This window comes from Lygodium microphyllum, chromosome 14 (assembly GCF_053477565.2).
Source record: "Lygodium microphyllum isolate KBCC chromosome 14, Lygodium_microphyllum_v1.1.10, whole genome shotgun sequence".
Lineage (NCBI taxonomy): Eukaryota > Viridiplantae > Streptophyta > Polypodiopsida > Schizaeales > Lygodiaceae > Lygodium > Lygodium microphyllum.
The window spans coordinates 115239064-115257568 of NC_141148.1; the positions used below are offsets into that span (position 1 = coordinate 115239064).

Genomic DNA, 18505 nt, shown 5'->3' on the forward strand with positions numbered 1-18505 from the left:
TTTATGTAAGCCACAACCTTTTTATTCACTCCGGCCCAATCTGCATCAGACATTAGTGCAAGTTTATCTTCCTGCAAAGCATCCTCACAATCCTTCAGGAACAAAATGCCCTGGATACGGTCTTTCCAAAGGTCAAATCCATGACCATCAAACCGTTTAATCTCCATCAAACTCTTGATGTCTGAACTGGAAGAAGTTGCAGCCATTTTATCATGAACACAAGAGTAAATGCACTAATCTGTGGAAGCACAAGCTGAACCAGCAAAATACCTTGCTGTTTTTTCTCAACCAGAAATAAATCTCTGCTGTTTATACATTAACCAGCCATTGCATGGGCAAAAATGCAGAAATTTACCAAATTCTGCAAAAATCCCCAAAATTTCAAGTCCAAAATTGCATGAATGTCAGCCAATCTGACCCAGCTGAGTAAAGCTTTGCCAATACATGAAAAACCCCGAATTTCTGGAATCCAATGTCAGGAAATTTTACCCAAGAAAGGCAAAATTTCGACAAAATTTGCAAAATCCCCAATTTAATTGAGGTCACCGCATGCGATGTCTGGAATTTTTGACTAAAAAGTCACTAACAGGCATGAATGATGCCAAATCTGGGAAAAGCCCCAAATTCTGTGGCCCGATTTGCACAGATTTTGAAACTGTGCCTCTGGTGTGTGAACACCCGCCAAGGCTAATGAGGAGATTAAAGAAAATTGATTTGTTTAAAAAAAAAAAAACGACGGAACTAACGGGGGGGAGGGGGGTCCATTGACCCCTGTCACGTCACGTCCCCCGTCACACGAAGTCGCCTGCACGTCTCGACGCTTGCCCGCCGAAACTGCCTGCGAAAGACGTCTCGTCTGACTTGCACACCACCTCTGACTGACGCCTAAAAAAGGCCCGCTGAAACTGCCCGCCTCGTCACGTCTGACTGACGCGTCACATACTGCCCGTGCTGGTCGCTTGATCCACACTTGTTGGATGCCGTTGTTGCCTGGTGCAGATTGGTCATGCTACTTAGCAGCGTGGTCGCCCGACTCCATTCTGGTCACGAACTCCAGCCGAGCTAGACTTGAACTCTAGCCGACTGCACGCCTGTCACGAGCACTTGCACGACTTGATGATCTTGTACCGTAAGCTCTGATACCGGTTGTTGGACTGTGAGGCCACAGCTTAGAGAGTTTGAGTTCGAACAGGAGCGTATGAGTATGATGGCTGGAGAGAGTGTGAGCAGAGTGAAAGTACAAGAAGATAAGAGTGTACCAACAATGTGTTGGTACACAAAGAATAAAATGTATTTATACTTAGGGCACGTAAAGGGTGCGTTCGCATGTACAATGTGCATGTGTTATATACACGGAGGTTACCGGGCCTTTATATCCCAACAATCTGTACCTGCGAGATAAGAAATCCTGAAGTCAAAGGTCCCCCTCAAATACCGAAGAATCCGCAGGGCAGCCTGCCAATGCACTTGTTTGGGTTCAGTCATGAACCCTGCCAAAAGACCCACAACAAAACAAAAGATCAACACGAGTGTTGAGAAGCCAAATCAAGGATCCAATCAACTGATGGTAGCGTGAAGCATCCATCACGGGAGAATCGGAGTGTGAAGTGGCCTTCCACCAAGAGCTTCTGAATGTACCTTTGCTAAGAGATGAAAATCCCCCTCTGAGACTAATAGATCTTGTGACCCAAGAAGAAATGAAGAAGCCCCAAATCCGTCACCTCGAATGCCTGATGTAAAGCTGTCTTGGTCTCTGAGACCTTCTGTGCATGATCCCCTGTCAAAATCAAATCATCAACATATAACACAAACAACACACGACCAACCTCGGAAGTGTGCACATAAAGCTGCGGATCGGCCTTGGAGCGCCGATATTCCAACTTTGATTGAAGAAACGAGTCAATCTTCTCGTTCCATGCACGTGGAGCTTGCTTGAGGCTAGACAAGGCCTTCTTCAACCTGTAAAGTTTCCCATCCGAGGATCCAAAGCCAGGAGGCTGCTCAACATAGATCTCCTCCTGCAAGTCACCATTCAGAAAGGCCGACTTCTCATCCAACTGATAGACAGGCCATCTCCTATGGCCAGCCGAGGTAAGAACAGGTTGAATAGTCGCCATACGAGCAGTGGGGGAAAAAGTTGTTAGCCAGTCATTTCCTGGACAGTACGGACGTTAGTGCCATGTCAGCACCTGCAGTCGGACAGGTTGCTGCAGTCGAATAGTATTTACTGCAGTCGGCTGCATTTAATGCAGCCGACCTGCTGCAATTATTTCCTATTTTTCGGCTATTTATAGCCAGCTTTTTTGGCACACTTCAATATTCATTATTCAGATTCTGATCTTGAAGATCTGTTGGCTGAGACGGACTGTGCTCGGGCTAACGGAGATCAAGGTCATCAAGTTGGAGACATACGCAGATATTTCCTCTGCCCCCTTGTGTATTTCTGCACTCTTATACAACATATTACACCGCAGATTTTCTGCATTTACACTATCTCTTTTCTCTCTCTCTCTCTCTCTCTCTCTCCTCTTTGTGTTCACTCTCTCTTAGTATTTGTCCTACGCTTCCGCATCGCTGCACTCTGACATGGTATCAGAGCGGTGAAGATGGAGTGATTGAGGGCTAAACCTATCTGAAGAGGAGATTTCAGTGCGACACAAGGCTGTGTTTCCAGGTTTCGAGGGCGAGCAGGAGGGTTGCGCATCGGATCAGGGTTGAAGCGAGCGTGGGTGTGCAGGAAAGGAGTCTAATCGGTGAATTTGCTGCAGGTTATTGCTGTTCAAAGGGGAGGAAGGCTGCGTTTCAGGCCTTCCATTGCAGATTTTACTTTTTTATTGCCTCTGGCAGGTGAAGAAGGTTTGGGCAGCGGAGGAATCAGTCCTAGAAGGCTGCGTTTTCACAGTTAGAGGGGGCTGCTTTTGCGTTTGTGCAGGTATTGCAAGTTAGCATGTCTTCAGAGACTGATTTGGAGTTCAAGGCGATCATGGACAGGAAGGTGCTTGTCCTACCGGCTCTTCCAACGGATCAAAAGCTTGATGGTGAGAATTACCGCATTTGGCGGGTGATGATGTTGGCCATTTTAGAGTCTTATGATTTGGCGGAACTGGGGATGGAGGAGATTAACATGGCCTCGATGAGGGATGAGTCCAAACTCTCTTCCAATGCTCGTGCGGAGTTGACCAAGGACCAATCTCATTGGGACAAACTGAATGTCAAGATTCGATCTTTTCTGTTTTTGTCTTGCACCACAGTTGTGATAGCTCACATCGAGCACTTGACGGTAGCTCGTGAGATATGACTAGAGCTCGATTAGATGTACAACCGGATGACCTTGATAAAGGGTTTCTTTGGAGGTGCAGATGCAGACTTTGTCCGTGAATAAGTCTTCTTCGCTTTGAGAATACATCAACAAGCTTCGGCAGCCTCAGATGCAGGTTCAAAATGCGGAGAAGCCTATTTCCTCCAAAGACATGGCGATCACTTTACTATCCCAGTTGCCGCCACGATTCGGTACTTTTTATTTTGCTCTTATTGCATCAAGGTGAGAGTCGACTCGTCGGTGGAAAGAGTTGGTTCCTATGGTCTTGGACCAGGAGGAACAATTGAAGGGACAGATTGCTTTCAAATCAGAGGCATTGGTTGGTCAAGCCTCTTAGAAGAAGGGAAGGACCAAAAGAAGAAGAAGAAGGACAACAAATCCAAGAAGGACAAGGAGAAGGAATCAACTTGTCATATTTGTGGTAAGACTGGTCACTGGAAGAAGGATTGCCTCGACAAAGACAAGAGGGATACCAAGAAGAAGGACACGAAGGACTCTGGAGCGGTGGCTGCACCCTCATCAGCTGCTTTTCTACACTTAGCAGTCATTGAGGACTCTACACCAACAACTTTTGATGCTTCGATGACAGCTCCCCAGGCTAAAGAGTGGATTATGAACAGCGGTGCCTCACGGCACATGACTCCTTCCGTTGGTGTTGCCCATTTGCGACCTTCGCGTGGGCAAATTCTCATTGGAGACAGCTCTTCTGTGTCTATTGCTATGCAGGATGAGATGCAGCTTATTCTAGATTGACGTGGTGATACCCACACCTCTGAGGTGTTGCATGTGCCAGGATTGGGGTATCATTTACTTTCGGTTCATAAGATTTGTGCTCTTGGCCTCTTGGTGGAGTTTGACAGTGATACTGTTCGAGTCCTTGATCGTGGATCGAGGAAGGTTCTCTCTGCAGGGTATGAGGAGAATGGAGTCTACAAATTGAAGTCTTCTTCAGCTCTTACTTCTCTTCTTCTTACTTCTCAGACACAGTTCGAGCTATGGCATGCTCGGTTTGGCCACGTGAACTATGAGTATCTTCGGAAGGCGTCGCGAGGGTCCTTTGTCCGAGGCTTGCCAAACATAGTGGTGAGCCATCAGCCATGTGTCTTCTGCATTTGTGGGAAACTGCATCGAGATGCGATTCCCAACAAAGCTTCTAGGCGGTCTAATTCACCCATGGAGCTTGTATCTACGGATCTTTGTGGCCCGATGAGGACCAAGTCCCTGAAGGGGAGCTTGTACTTCATGTTGATCGTAGATGACTACAGCAGGATGACTTGGGCCTATTTCTTGACTTTGAAGTCGGAGGCTTTCTCTCATTTCAAGGATTGGCTTCTTTATGAGGAGAACCGTTCTCTCTGGTAACTGAAGACCTTGCGTTCAGACAAGGGAGGTGAATTTATGTCTAATGAGTTTGATTGTTTTTGTGCAGATAGGGGCATTCACCAGGAGTTTGCTAATACCAACACTCCCCAAGAGAAGGGCATTTTGGAGTAGAAGAACCGAAGTGTAATTGAGATGGCACGCACCATGATGGAGCACTGATAGACACCTCAGATTCTGTGGGCCGAGGCAGTGGCTACCGCAGTTCACATCCTTAATCGATCTGCCACTTCGGCCGTTGATAGGATGACACCTTTTCAGGCTTACTTCGGGACTAAGCTTGATGTCTCTTATTTCAGGATCTTTGGGTGTGACACTTATGTGCACATTTCGAAGATGTAGCGTGATAAGTTCGAGGTGGCTTCACGACGACAGGTTTTTGTTGGCTATAGCTCCCAATCCCAAGGTTATCGTTTGTTTGATCCCGTTAAGCGGGATGTCTATACGAGCTGAGATGTGCGGTTCGTGGAAGTACCGGCCATAGAGGGGGGTGAGGAGCACCCCGCCCTTGGAGATCCAAGGGAGAGTTGGGCTCCCGAGACAGTTTCCTTGGAGCCAGAGTCTCTTGATGGAGATTCTTCTTCGGATTCAGAGTCTTCTTTTCCATCGGCCACCCTCGAGGAGCTTCCGCTGGTGGATGTTCCCGAGTCTTCAGCAGATGGAGAGTGACGGGGAGAGGTTTGTCCTGCTCCTCGTTGGGCCTGTGACACCCTCCGAGATTCAGGGATCGAGGGGGTCCCTGAGGAGCGAGAACCGCAGGATGGACCGTGGAGGTCACAGAGGAACCAGGCATATTTTTCGGAGCTTGTTTGCTCCAACTATTGTTTGTTGACCTATGTTATGCAGGATCGAGAGTCCACTTCAGTGAAGGAGGCTTTGCAGTCTGATCATTGGCGGAAGGCCATGGAAGCCGAGTTGGAGGCTATTGAGAGGAATGGCACTTGGTCTCTTATGCCTCGTCCCTCTCATAAGAAGGTGATTGGTGTTAAGTGGGTCTTCAAGACCAAGTACCTTAGCGATGGTTCTTTGGACAAGCACAAGGCTCGCCTTGTTGCTTAAGGTTTTGCTCAACGCCCAGGCATTGATTTCCATGATACTTTTGCCCCCACTGCTCGTATGGCGACTATTCAACCTGTTCTTACCTCGGCTGACCATAGGAGATGACCTGTCTATCAGTTGGATGAGAAGTCGGCCTTTCTGAATGGTGACTTGGAGGAGGAGATCTATGTTGAGCAGCCTCCTGGCTTTGGATCCTTGGATGGGAAACTTTACAGGTTGAAGAAAGCCTTGTCTGGCCTCAAGCAAGCTCCGCGTGCATGGAACGAGAAGATTGACTCGTTTCTTCAGCTGAAGTTGGAATATCGGCGCCCCAAGGCCGATCCGCAGCTTTATGTGCACACTTTTGAGGTTGGTTGTGTGCTGTTCGTGTTATATATTGATGATTTGATTTTGACAGGGAATCATGCACAGAAGGTCCGAGAGACTAAGACAGCTTTACATCAGGCATTCAAGATGACAGATTTGGGGCTTCTTCATTTCTTCTTGGGTCACGAGATTTATCAGTCTTAGAGGGGGATTTTCATCTCTCAGCAAAGGTACATTCAGGAGCTCTTGATGACTTTTGAGATGGAGACTTGTCGGCCCATTACTAGTCCTATGGATCAGAATCGGAAGGCCACTTCACACTCAGATTCTCCCGTGATGGATGCTTCACACAACTGTCAGTTGATTGGATCCTTGATTTGGCTTCTTAATACTCGTGTTGATCTTTTGTTTTGCTGTGGGTCTTTTGGCAGGGTTCATGATGGAACCCAAACAGGTGCATTGGCAGGCTGCCCTGAGGATTCTTCAGTATTTGAGAGGGACCTCTGACTTAGGGATTTCTTATTCCGTAGGTATAGATGCTTCAGATCTGGTTCTTGCAGGTTGGAGTGACTCGGATTGGGCTGGCGATGTGGACCACTGACGGTCTACTACAGGCTACTGTTTTATCTTGGGTAGAGGTGTTATCTCTTGGAGTAGCAAGAAGTAGCCCACGGTAGCCCTTTCTTCTACTGAGGCGGAGTATCGTGCTGCGTCTTCCACCACATGTGAGGTTGTGTGGCTTCGGAGATTGTTGGAGGAGCTTGGCTGCCCCGATACTTGTCCTGCTCTTCTGCGGTGCGACAATGAGAGTTGCATTGCCTTGGTACGGAATCCAGTATTCCATGCCCGGATGAAGCACATTGAGATCCAATATCACTTCATTCAGGAGAAGCTTCTAGATGGGACCATTGATGTGGAGTATTGCAAGACCGAGGATAATCTTGCAGATTTGTTCACGAAGGCGCTTCCCCAGGCTCTTCTTCGGCAGCATTCTAGAACCCTCAGTCTTTTCACCCATCCAAGATCTGAGAGGGGGTGTTAGCAAGTCATTTCCTGGACAGTACGGACGTCAGTGCCACGTCAGCAGGTGCCATGTCAGCACATGCAGTTGGACAGTATTTACTGCAGTCGGCTGCATTTAATGCCAACTTGCTGCAATTATTTCCTATTTTTCGGCTTTTTATAGCTGGTTTTTTTGGCACACTTCAGTATTCATTATTTAGATTTTGATCTTGAAGATCTATTGGCTGAGACAGACTGTGCTCGAGCTGACGGAGATCGAGGTCATCAAGTCGGAGACATATGCAGATATTTCCTCTGCCCCCTTGTGTATTTCTGCACTCTTATATAGCATATTACACCGCAGATTTTTTGTGTTTACACTGTCTCTTTTCTCTCTCTCTCCTCTCTGTGTTCACTCTCTCTCAGTCTTTGTCCTATGCTTCCACATCGTTGCAGTCTGACAAAAGTATCATGGAAATCAATGCCTGGGTGCTGAGCAAAACCTTTAGCAACAAGGCGAGCCTTGTGGTTGTCCAAAGAACCATCTCTAAGGTACTTGGTCTTGAAGACCCAGTTGACACCAAGCACCTTATTGTGAGAGGGACAAGGCACAAGAGACCAATTGCCATTGCTCTCAACAGGCTCCAACTCGGCTTCCATGGCCTTCCGCCAATGATCAGATTGCAAAGCCTCCACTGAAGTGGGCTCTCAATCGTGCATAACATGGGTCAGCAAACAATAGTTGGAGCAAACAAGCTCTGAAGAATGTGCCTGGTTGCTCTGTGACCTCCGCGGTCCATCCTGGGGTTCCCACTCCTCAGGGACCCTCTCGATCCCTAAATCTCGGAGCGTGTCACGGGCCCATTAAGGAGGAGGATGAATCCCTCTGCGTCGCTCTCCATGTGCTGAAGACTTAGGAAAATCCACCGGCGGAAACTCCTCGGGGATTACCGGTGGAAGAGAAGACTATGAATCAGAAGAAGAATCTCCATCAAGAGGCATGAGAGAGAAAAGTAACATAGAAGATGATGAAAGATGAATCATGCTAATGAAGTGAATCTAATACAAGGGCGTCATAGCACAAAGGATGTTGGGTGTAAAGGCCCTTCGCTAGGTTGTTGGGTGTAAAGGCCCTTTGCTACACTTCCCATGTATATATTTTACTTGTACATGTGACCGCACTCTTGCGGGTGTAAATGTACCGTACCCTAAAACATAAATACATTCTTTCATTCTTTGTGTGTGCCACACTGGTACACACCCAACTCAAGTCTCTACTCTCTCTGCACTCTGTACTGCTGAACACACTCCATTCTCGTTGCGCACACCACTTAGGCATTTTCGCTTCCCTTCAAACTGGTATCAGAGCTTCGGCTAAGGTGTGCACGCTTCCCGGAGCCTTTGCGAGACATCGCCAGCGCTTCGCTTGTGAGAAATCAGCAAGTCGTCATCTCTGCTGGTCAGGCGAGAGCACGCGCGAAACAGGAGACAGTGCTGCAGGGTCGTTTTTTGCTCAGTCTGTAACCAGACAGATCAGGCGCAGTCATTCCAGGTCAGCACAGGTCAGGTCGTTAGCTTTCAGGTCACGTTTCTGTTCAGTGACAGTGAGGCGACAGCTGACAGGTCAGCGTGGACAGGGACAGCAGCTGACAGGTCAGCGTGGACAGGCGACAGCCAAATCTGCTCAGCGACAGTCAGGCGACAGCAGCTGACAGGTCAGCGTGGGCAGGCGACAGCGAAATCTGCTCAGCGACAGTCAGGCGACAGCTGACGTGGTCAGCGTGGACAGGCGGCAGTTCATTTCTGATCAGCGTGATCAGGCGACAGGTCACGACAGTCATTTTTGCAATTTTTGTGACTTGTCACATTAAAACAGGCCCCGGTTCGCGCGCGCAAGCATAGTTCTCACAGTTGTGCAGATTTGAGCCAGAAAATTTGGGGCTTTTCCAGGTTTAGTGCTGTTCATGCATAATACAGACATTTGCGTCAAAATTGCAGACATTGTGCGCGTATAAATTGGGGATTTCGCCAAATTTGGTGAAATTTTGCTCGTTTGAGTAAAATTTCTCAACATTGGACCCATAAAATTTGGGCCTTTTGCTGTATTGGTGAAATTTTGCTCAGCTAAGTCAGATTGGTTGACATTCGTGCACACTTGGACCCGAAAAATTTGGGGCTTTTGCAAAATTTTATGAAATTTTACTGAATTTGCCTGTTTTATGCTCTCGAGAACATGTATTAATGCAATTGGGGCAGATTTATTGCAGAAAATTTGGGGCTTTTCACATTAGTGATGTATTTTGAGCCGATTTGTGCTTTGACAGTGGAATTATAGCAGATTCACTACTAAGTGGGAGAAATTTGGACTTGGGATGTATCAAATGTTATGAAAAGGCAGCTTCTCTTGGTACATGTATTGCTGAATGCTCATTGTGCAGTGAAACAGTGGCACATACAGCACTCGGGTTATTGCATTTGGGCATTACGGTGATGTATTATTGAAGTGGGAGCTGTCTTGTATGCACATGTATCAGATTTGCTTTGTGTATATGCTGTAATCAGGCCTTTGGACTGCAATTACAGCAAAATATCTGCTTCTTGGGCACACTTTGAAGTGCAAGTTTGTGTATTTGTTGTTATATACAGCAACCTTGCTATTGGCTGATTGCATTCAGCATTCTATTGCAGAAATTTATTGCTGAAAAATGGCTGGAAGTTGGAAGCTTCCCAGTTTCTCAACAAATACCTGATAATTGTGATATGGGAAGCTGGAAGCTTCCCAGAATGGTCTATGTGGAGCGCCTTGAGACGTATGCTTCGATTAGAGCTCTACCACAAGGTTAAGAGGTGCGATTGAATTAGGTGACCCTTTCGAGCTTCGTGGGTCTTGAAGGAATATGATTGGAAACTTTGAATCGAGATGGAGGTTCTATCGAGACAAAGGAGATGCTCTTGAGTGGAGTTTGGTCGAAGGAGATAGTTCCGGATTGATAATCGCGATTCTCTTCTTTGCAATTCTTCTCTTCTCTTTTCTTATTACTCCCTCTCTTTCTCTTTTCTCTTGCTTCTTCTCCTACTCTCTTCCCTCTATTATGCTTCCCTTGCTCCTCCCCCTATCTCTTTTTATCTCTCCTTCTTCCTATCTTCTCCTCCTCTTCTTCTTCCACTATTCTCCTCCCTTACTCTTCTTCTTCTTTCCTCCTACCTTTTGCTTCTTCTTCTCTTTTTCTTTTATTCCCTTCCTTCGTCTCACTCCTCTTATCTTCCTCCTCTTCTCTTTTTTTTTTCGTAAAAGGTCCTCCTCTCTCTCTCTCTCTCTCTCTCTCTCTCTCTCTCTCTCGCTATGAGTACGAGCGGAAGCGTTGGAATTTCTAGCCGAACCCAAGGCCCACATAGGAAGAATGAAAAAAAATAACCTATGTTTAAGCCTTGGCTAAGGCTTTTGTAGCCTTGGCCTTAAGGCTAACTTATTCTTTCTTGCCGAAGGACGGTTTTCATCGCACAATTTCATGCTCGAGTAGCACCCCGTGTTGATGGAGATGAAGATGGCAGCATTCAGAACGATGGCAGCGTGATCGAGTTTGACGGTCAATCTTTTGCATGCTTTGTAATTTAGAAAGAAAGAAAGACATTCTTAAAACCTTTCAAACTCACCCCCTCGTAGAGCTAGGTCATGTGGAGGGGGGGCAAAACGGAAACATTATGTGCGATTCATTCGCTCAGCCACACCATTAGATGATGGATTATAAGGAGCTGTAAGTTTTCATTTAATCCCATTGGCATCACAAAACTTATTGAATTCTTTAGATACATACTCTCCCGTGTTATCTGTTGTTATGCATTGTAACTTTAAACCCTTTTGAATACTAACAAATGCATAAAACCTTTTAATAGCGTCCAATACCTCACTTTTCTACTTAAGCAAGTAAACCCATAGCTTTTTAGAATGGTCATCAATAAAAGATACAAAAAAATGAAAACCACTATATGAGTTTTTATTGGCATAGTGCATACATCAGAATGGACTAAATCCAAGATACATGCCTTCCTAGAGGCTCCATGAGAGTATGGACTCTTTTCATGTTTACCCAAAAGACAGTCATCACAAAAGTCAAGCTTCGAGTTTTTGTGCCATAGCTCCATATGTCACTGCACTTCAGCAACTGCAACAAACTTTCCAGGAAGTGCCTTGCTGTAGAGATAATATAGAGTGCCCTTTTTGCCACCTCTAGTGATGAGCATAGACTCTTTCTGTATCTTCCACATTCCACCACCAAAAGTAGTGAAGTAACCTTTGCTGTCTAGTTGCCCAGTTGAAAGCAAGCTCTTCTTGATGCCAAGTACTTATCTAACATTATGAAGGATCAATTCCTGACCATTTTCAAGGGCCAGATGTATGGTGCCCATTCTTTCAATATCACATACATGGTTGTTGCCTAGGTAGACTTTTTTAAGTTTACCTTTTGCATAAGAAGAAAAACACTCTAAAGATGGAGTTACATGAAATGAAGCACCGCTGTCAACAATCCACGATTGTGACAAACCATCATGAGCTGACAACAAAGTATTTATCACATCCGTTTTAGTGATATACATGTCCTCCATTGTCTAGTATGTGGATTTGAAGATGCAACGAACAAATCAGCATCTTTATCCTCTTCTATCTCCTCAATAACAACACTAGATACCACATTTTCTTTTTCTATCTCTTTAGGGGTAGAGCTGCCATCTTTTTCATTCTTTTTGTTTTTTGTATTAGTCTGCTTTTTGCATTCTTGTTCCATTTTAAAGTACCTGCAATTGGGCTTTTTATGCCCTTTGCGACACATTGAAAACAAGTTACATCTTGTTGTTTTTTCCTTTTTTGCTGCAATTTTGTTCTTGTTTGCAACATTTGATCTTTTTTCAGTTCTTCCTCTACATTGTAGGTTGATCTATTGTTTTCCCCACTTGCCTTGCGTCTAATCTCTTCATTGAGAATAAAACCACACACACCATCAAATGTCAAGTTGGGTTGTTGCTCAATGACACAAGCAATGGTTCCCATGAATCGGCAAAGTCATGAGCAAGAAGATAGTCCTCAATTTAGGATCAAAAGCTGGCAAGCCTGTATCTTGTAATTGACTCAAGATACCAGTGAAAGCATTCAAATGCTCTAAGGTATGCTTAGACTCATCAAGCTTCAAGTTGACCAACTTTCACATAAGATGTACTTGATTGACAGGAGTTGTATTCTCATAAGTAGCCTTGAGTTTCTCCCAAACTGCATAGGTTGTAGCAAGTCCCTTTATATCAACCAAGATATCATTTGTGACAGCCATTTTAATGTAAGTAATGGCCTTTTTATTCATTTTAGCCCAATTCTCATCTGGCAAAGAAACATGTTCTGCCAAGGCATCATCACAATCCTTTAGAAAGAGTATACCCTGCATACAATCTTTCCAAAGATCAAAGCCATTGCCATCAAATTTACGAATCTCAAAGAGATTCTTTGTGTCAAGAGTGCATAAATTTCAATGAAATTGGCTCAATTGAGTAAAATTTCACTTATGTGAAAAACCCCAAAATTTTCAAGGCATATGCACCCAATGTTTGCAATTTATGGGTCAACGGTCACTGTTATGTGTGTCCGACACTAAATCTGGAAAAAGCCCCAATTTTTCGGGCATAAGAATGCACTAGTCTAAAAGACTGTGTTGGCACACATGAACTAGGGCTTAAAAATAAGCCACTTCACAAAAAAAAAAACACGATTTATTGGTCTCCTATTGACTTGGCGGGTGATGTCCTTTTGAACGTGTTGCCCTCTGCCTTCGCCTAGCCCCATTGACCCGTCATCATGGGAAGTCTACCTGGCCACCTGTGCTTGTTGCTTGCCTGAGCTGAGCTATCGTGTAGTCCACGTGTAACTTGTTGTGTAGTCTACTTGGTCCGTTGGCTGTAGAGTTGACCAGCCTCGACATAGCCGCTAGCCTATCACACCTGTAGCAAGCATTATCATGGCTGCTGCTTGTTGATCACAAGACCCACTAGTCTGACACGATTGTAGGAGACGATATTGCAGTTGCCTGTCACGACTATCTACTTGCACCGTCGTGCTCTAATACCAGTTTGATGAGTATGCGAAAGCAAAGAGAGCACACGTCGATCTAGGTGCAGTAGGAGTTTAGTGAACAGTGAGTGTGAGAGTCAGAGTCGATAGATAGGTGTGTACTAGTGTGGTACACACAAATAATAAAATAATGTATTTATACTTAGGGTATGGTACACTTACATTTGCAAGGGTGAGTTTACATGTATAAAGTAATATACACACGGGAGTAGCGTAAGGGTCTTTAGACCCAACATCTCTCTCTCTCTCTCTCTCTCTCTCTCGGATAGCAACAACTAACGCACATGAAGAATGAAAAAAACTAACCTATGTTTAAGCCTTGGCTAAGGCTTTTATAGCCTTGGCCTTAAGGCTAACTTATCCTTTCTTGCCGAAGGATGATTTTCATCGCACAATTTCATACTCGAGTAGCACCGCGTTTTGATGGAGATGAAGATAGCAGCATTCAGAACGATGGTGGCGTGATTGAGTTTGACAACTAGTATTTTCTATGCTTTGTAATTTAAGAAAGAAAAACATTCTTAAAACCTTTCAAGCTCACCTCCTCCTGGAGCTGGGTCACGTGTTGGGGGGGGGGGGGCGCAAAATGGAAACATTACATTGGATATGCAAGTCTTGAATCAATATGCCTTATCAGAACATTTTTAGATGCTTGTGCAATTTGTTGTGCTTTTGCACAATTCTTGGAAAAGCTTCATTTGTGCTTTAATTCCTCTTATTTGAAACATCAGGTTTTTAATGGCTATATGGGATAGTTGCTTGACTGCTTCTTGTCAAACTTTCCAATGAGCAACAATTGATCCTTTGAGCACTTGATTAGTAATGTGCAACAAGTTGCTCGATAGTATGGTATTCATCATGTATCCCTTTACCGATAGCACCGGTAGGTGGTAGAGGGACTCCTAGCCTTGGTTCGTTCACTGCTTCTTGAGTCACCAGATGATGCAATTTTGCCCCCATTGACCACAATATTGGTTCATCTTATTCATCAATTCCTGTTAAGATCTTAGTTGGAAGCAAAATTGAAATCTTTGACTCAAATGCATCCTGCTAGACCCATAAATTCTTTCAGGGTTTACACCCTTTCCCTACACAAGAGAATGTGGTTAGACTCCTAAACCTAGAGGGCAACATGGTCATGGATTTGTAGACTATTGTTCAAATGTGTTGAAACTATTTTCTAGATATCCTTGGCTCAGCTTAGACCCCTTCTGCATAGACCTTTAACGCTCGTGTGGCTTTTTATCACTTTGTCAGGGATCATGTTTTGCTCGATATCCATGATGCCTTGGAAAGTGACATCCGTGAGGATGAGGTGATGGATGTATTATTGTATTTACCTATGGATAAAAGTTTTGATTGGGATGGCCTCACTAATGAGTTTTTTGACACTTATGCCACTAGTCTGGTGAAACTCTTGATCATCATGTGCTAGTAGGTTTGGGAAACATAATTTATGCTAGTGTCGTGGAAGAAGGGAGTCACTAAATTGATTTCGAAAGTGCCTTCTCCCTTCATTTTGAAACATTGAAGACCCATCTCTCTAAAGGGGTCAATGTATAAAATCTTCTCTAAAGTCTTGGCCAGTCGCCTCGGCAAGTGCCTCCTTGACATTGTGCACCCCACTCAATATGGATTCATCAAGGGCAGGAACATATTGCACAATGTACTGAATGTATAGATGGGGATTGACTATGCCAAGCATTCTAATTAGAAAAGTGGTCTTACTGTAGCTAGACTTTGAACAGGCATTTGATTATCTGGATTGTTCCTTCATTGTAGAACTTATGCATATTATTGGATTTGGGCTGCGTATGTCCCAATTGATTTACATGATCAGTATTGATGCATCCTCTCGAGTGATGGTAAATAGTGGTGTTATTGATCCCAGTTCCCTTTAGTGCTTGGCCAGATAGGGCTTTCCTGAGAGTCCTTTGTTTTTTGCTGTGGCAACTCATCCAGTCCTTACTATGTTATCTCATATGGTGGCCATTGGGCACTTGTCTAGTTTGTCCCTTACTTTTGGACAACATTTTATTGCTAAGAGTCTTTGGCCGATGACACCTTCATGATCCTTAATGCAAAAAGGGACAATTTTCGTAAGGCATTGGATGCTTGGGATCTCTTTGGTCATGCTTCTAGTTTTTGTGTCAATGCTAAGAAGTCCTCTCTTGTTAGCTGCACTGAACCTGATCTTCAGTCCTTGGCATGGGAGGGGTTGATCTTACCTTGTGGTAGTGTTGTCAGGCATTTAGGGTATCCCTTGGGGGTTCATGTCATAGAAACAGGGAATGCCCCTTCCGGGACTTAGGAATGGATTAACGCGTTCCGGGAGGTCCGAGCCCAGGAAACGCTGGAGGAACGTTCCAGCCCGTTCCCTGTCCCGTTCCCGCCCATTCCAGGCCGTTCCCTGGCCGTTCCGTGTTTGGAACGACCGTTCCAGTAGTGGGCATTAAATTTTTTTAAAAACATATTGATCGCGTCCTGTCCTGCCTCGCCAGTTGGCTTGACTCCCGCCTCTCGCCTACCTAACCTGCCTCCCGCCTCTCGTGCCTCTCTCGACTGCCTGGCGCCCGATTGCCAGGGCTACCTCTCGCGACTCCCACCTCTCTCGCCTGCCTGGCGCCTCTCCCGCCTGCACATGTGCATGATATATATCTCTAGATGAATCTAGGCTTAAGTGTTGAAACTTGACTCTCTCTCTCTCTCTCTCTCTCTATATATATATATATATATATATATATATATATTATGCCGTTCCCTCCGTTCCCATTCCCGTTCCCGTTCACCGTTCCTGGTAACTATGGTTCATGTTCAGCCCAAAGTTTTGTTGGAATGGATTTTGCAAAAGATAGAGGCGAAATTTGTCTAAATCCTAGGCTTGGCCCTTCCACGTGCATCTCAAAGTTGCACAGGCCATTATGCTACCGATGCTCACTTACTTCGTCCCACTCCTGCCTTGGACAACGAAGCATGTACACTTCATGTTGTAGAAGAAGGGTTCTTTGCATGCAACAATATCTTGGGTTTCTTGGAGTCATGCTTGTACCCCTAAAAGTATGGGTTGTGGAGCTATTCTTGATGTGAAGACTCACATGGTGGCCCTTTGCTGGTCACTCTTTTGAGATATGTGCATTGATTATCCACGGTAATACTATCATACAACCTTCATGATGGCACATTCTTAATTTTGATGCCCACTTTTGGACACCTTCCTCCTCTTTGGTGAATCATTTGGTTTGTTCTTGGTACTTGGTTCTTCGAAAGGTGTGTTGGCATCCTATGGAGGATCACTTGATGGCTAATTCTTTCTAGCTAGAGCTGTTGGCCGTGTCACGGTTGCTCTCTTGGGATGGGAAACAAGAGGATTGCCCCAAATTTAATTATTTAATTGTATGGTACGTTTGGGTTTGATTTTAATTGCTAATGCCACTCTTCTCTGCCATGTGGGGTTCATGTCCTGCATAGATAGGAGACTTTGTCGGATTCCTTGTGGATATCGTGAGTTGTTGGGTCAGCTAGACATGATGTTGCAACCTGTGCAACCCTTTTGTGCACCTGTTCGTGATTGTCCCCGGTGGACTGGGATCTTTCTGGCCGTCTTAACCTGCAAAAGGCTTTAGCTAACCAGGTTTATCATGTCATGATAGGGATCATCATTGACTGCTTGATAAAGCCAATCTGACTTGGGGTATGCATAAATCTAAGGTCTGGTGGAGGATGATTGTGATGGAGGGTTGGCTAAATAAGACACCCTTTAAATGCAAGGTCTTACTTTGGCGAGTGATCATTGGTAGGCTGCCTCTTGCCTCGGCTCTTTCAAAGTGCCGAATATCGAATGGCAGTTGCTTCTTTTGCATGACCATTGTGGAGTCCTTATGTCATTGATTTATCTCTTGCTCTTTAGCTAGGAAAATTTGGGCTTTCTTGTTAGATATTTGGAGAATTGTGGCTGGTCTGTTGTTGTGCCCCTCAGATTGGTTTTTTGCCCGGCCAAAATGCCCCACCCCACCGCAGCAAAATATGAAGCTTATGTTTCATTTTCTCAGATTTTGGGGTTGTTAGCATAATTGGGTTTTATGCGGAATGCTTTCATCTTTGACTCAGCTGCAGGTGTTAACGGACATTATGCCAGAATCAAGTGTCTCTTGCATTTCTCTCTCGGGAGGATTTGGTACCTTGGCATATGGCAATCTCCTCTATTGTATCTTTTTTTACATGATGGCCTAGAGCCATCCTGCATCTTGTAATCTTGTATTATTTTTCATAATTAATGCAATTTACCTGTTACGAAAGAAAAAAGAGAGTGAGGGGTTGGGGGGGCACAATTGCTGAGGCCGAAAACAGCCTATGAGACAGAACTTTCTACAATCGTAATAGTTGTTGGATATCAAAGTGTGACATGCAAAGAATGATGATCAGTGATATACAATGCAAGACAAAGTAAGTGGGTGTACAATATAATTCCCAAATAGGAATACAACAAAAGGAAAAGTGGGGTGGGTGGCCTGCAAAAGTATATATTTGAGGGGGCTAAGACAAGAACTCCATCTAACCTCCTCTTAGCATATCAGTTACTAAAAATAATTGTTTCTGAGGACATACTAGTCTAAGCTGAAATCAGAATCCCAAACTATACTCATGGTCCATGGCTTGAAAAGGTGAATCTGAAAGGTGATCTTTTTTCATCAGATGTATCATTACTTATTTGTAACACAAAATGGCAGATTGTGGTCTACTAAACATGCTCCTTTCCTTGCAAACAATGAGTTGAAAATGAAACATGGTTAAATCTTTGCCATCTTATTTCTTTCCCATGTTGTCTTTTAACCCCATCTCATTTGCCTCTCCTTTTGTTCTCAGGCTTGGCACTTCCGGAGAGTAATCTTGGAAGCCCTATCATGTGACTTGTGGGAGGAGCTATGCTTTCTCAAGAACATAGCAAAGTCCAATTATAAGAACTATCAGAGTTGGTATACCATATTGACTTTGTGACAAGTGGCTTTTTTTATGACAGAGGTAGTGTAAGTTCTCATGGTACTTTATCTTTCAGGCATCATCGAAGGTGGACAGCAGAAAAGATAGGCTCTGCAGCATTACCAAATGAACTGCAGTTTACCGAAGAAGTTTTTGATAATGATGCCAAAAACTATCATGCCTGGTCTCATAGACAGGTACCTATTCTATTTCACAAGTCGGCTGATAATCACACTTTGTATCTCCTATATTTGTTTTATGTCAGGCTGTTTTTACTCGCAGAAAAACTGTTACATCTTTTGCTTATGCGCATAGCATTTTTCTTGTCAACTGTTACAATTGATACTAAG

General features: G+C 44.6%; 1 protein-coding gene across 1 annotated transcript in view; it reads left to right on the top strand.

The window, feature by feature from the left end:
• FTA (farnesyltransferase A) overlaps positions 1-18505 on the top strand; it is an 86247-nt gene that overhangs the window by 40637 nt on the left and 27105 nt on the right. The window contains exons 2-3 of the mRNA XM_087692181.1: positions 18042-18151; positions 18232-18352. Of these exons, the coding sequence (XP_087548307.1) occupies positions 18042-18151; positions 18232-18352 (231 nt within the window). The remainder of the gene's footprint in view (positions 1-18041; positions 18152-18231; positions 18353-18505) is intronic.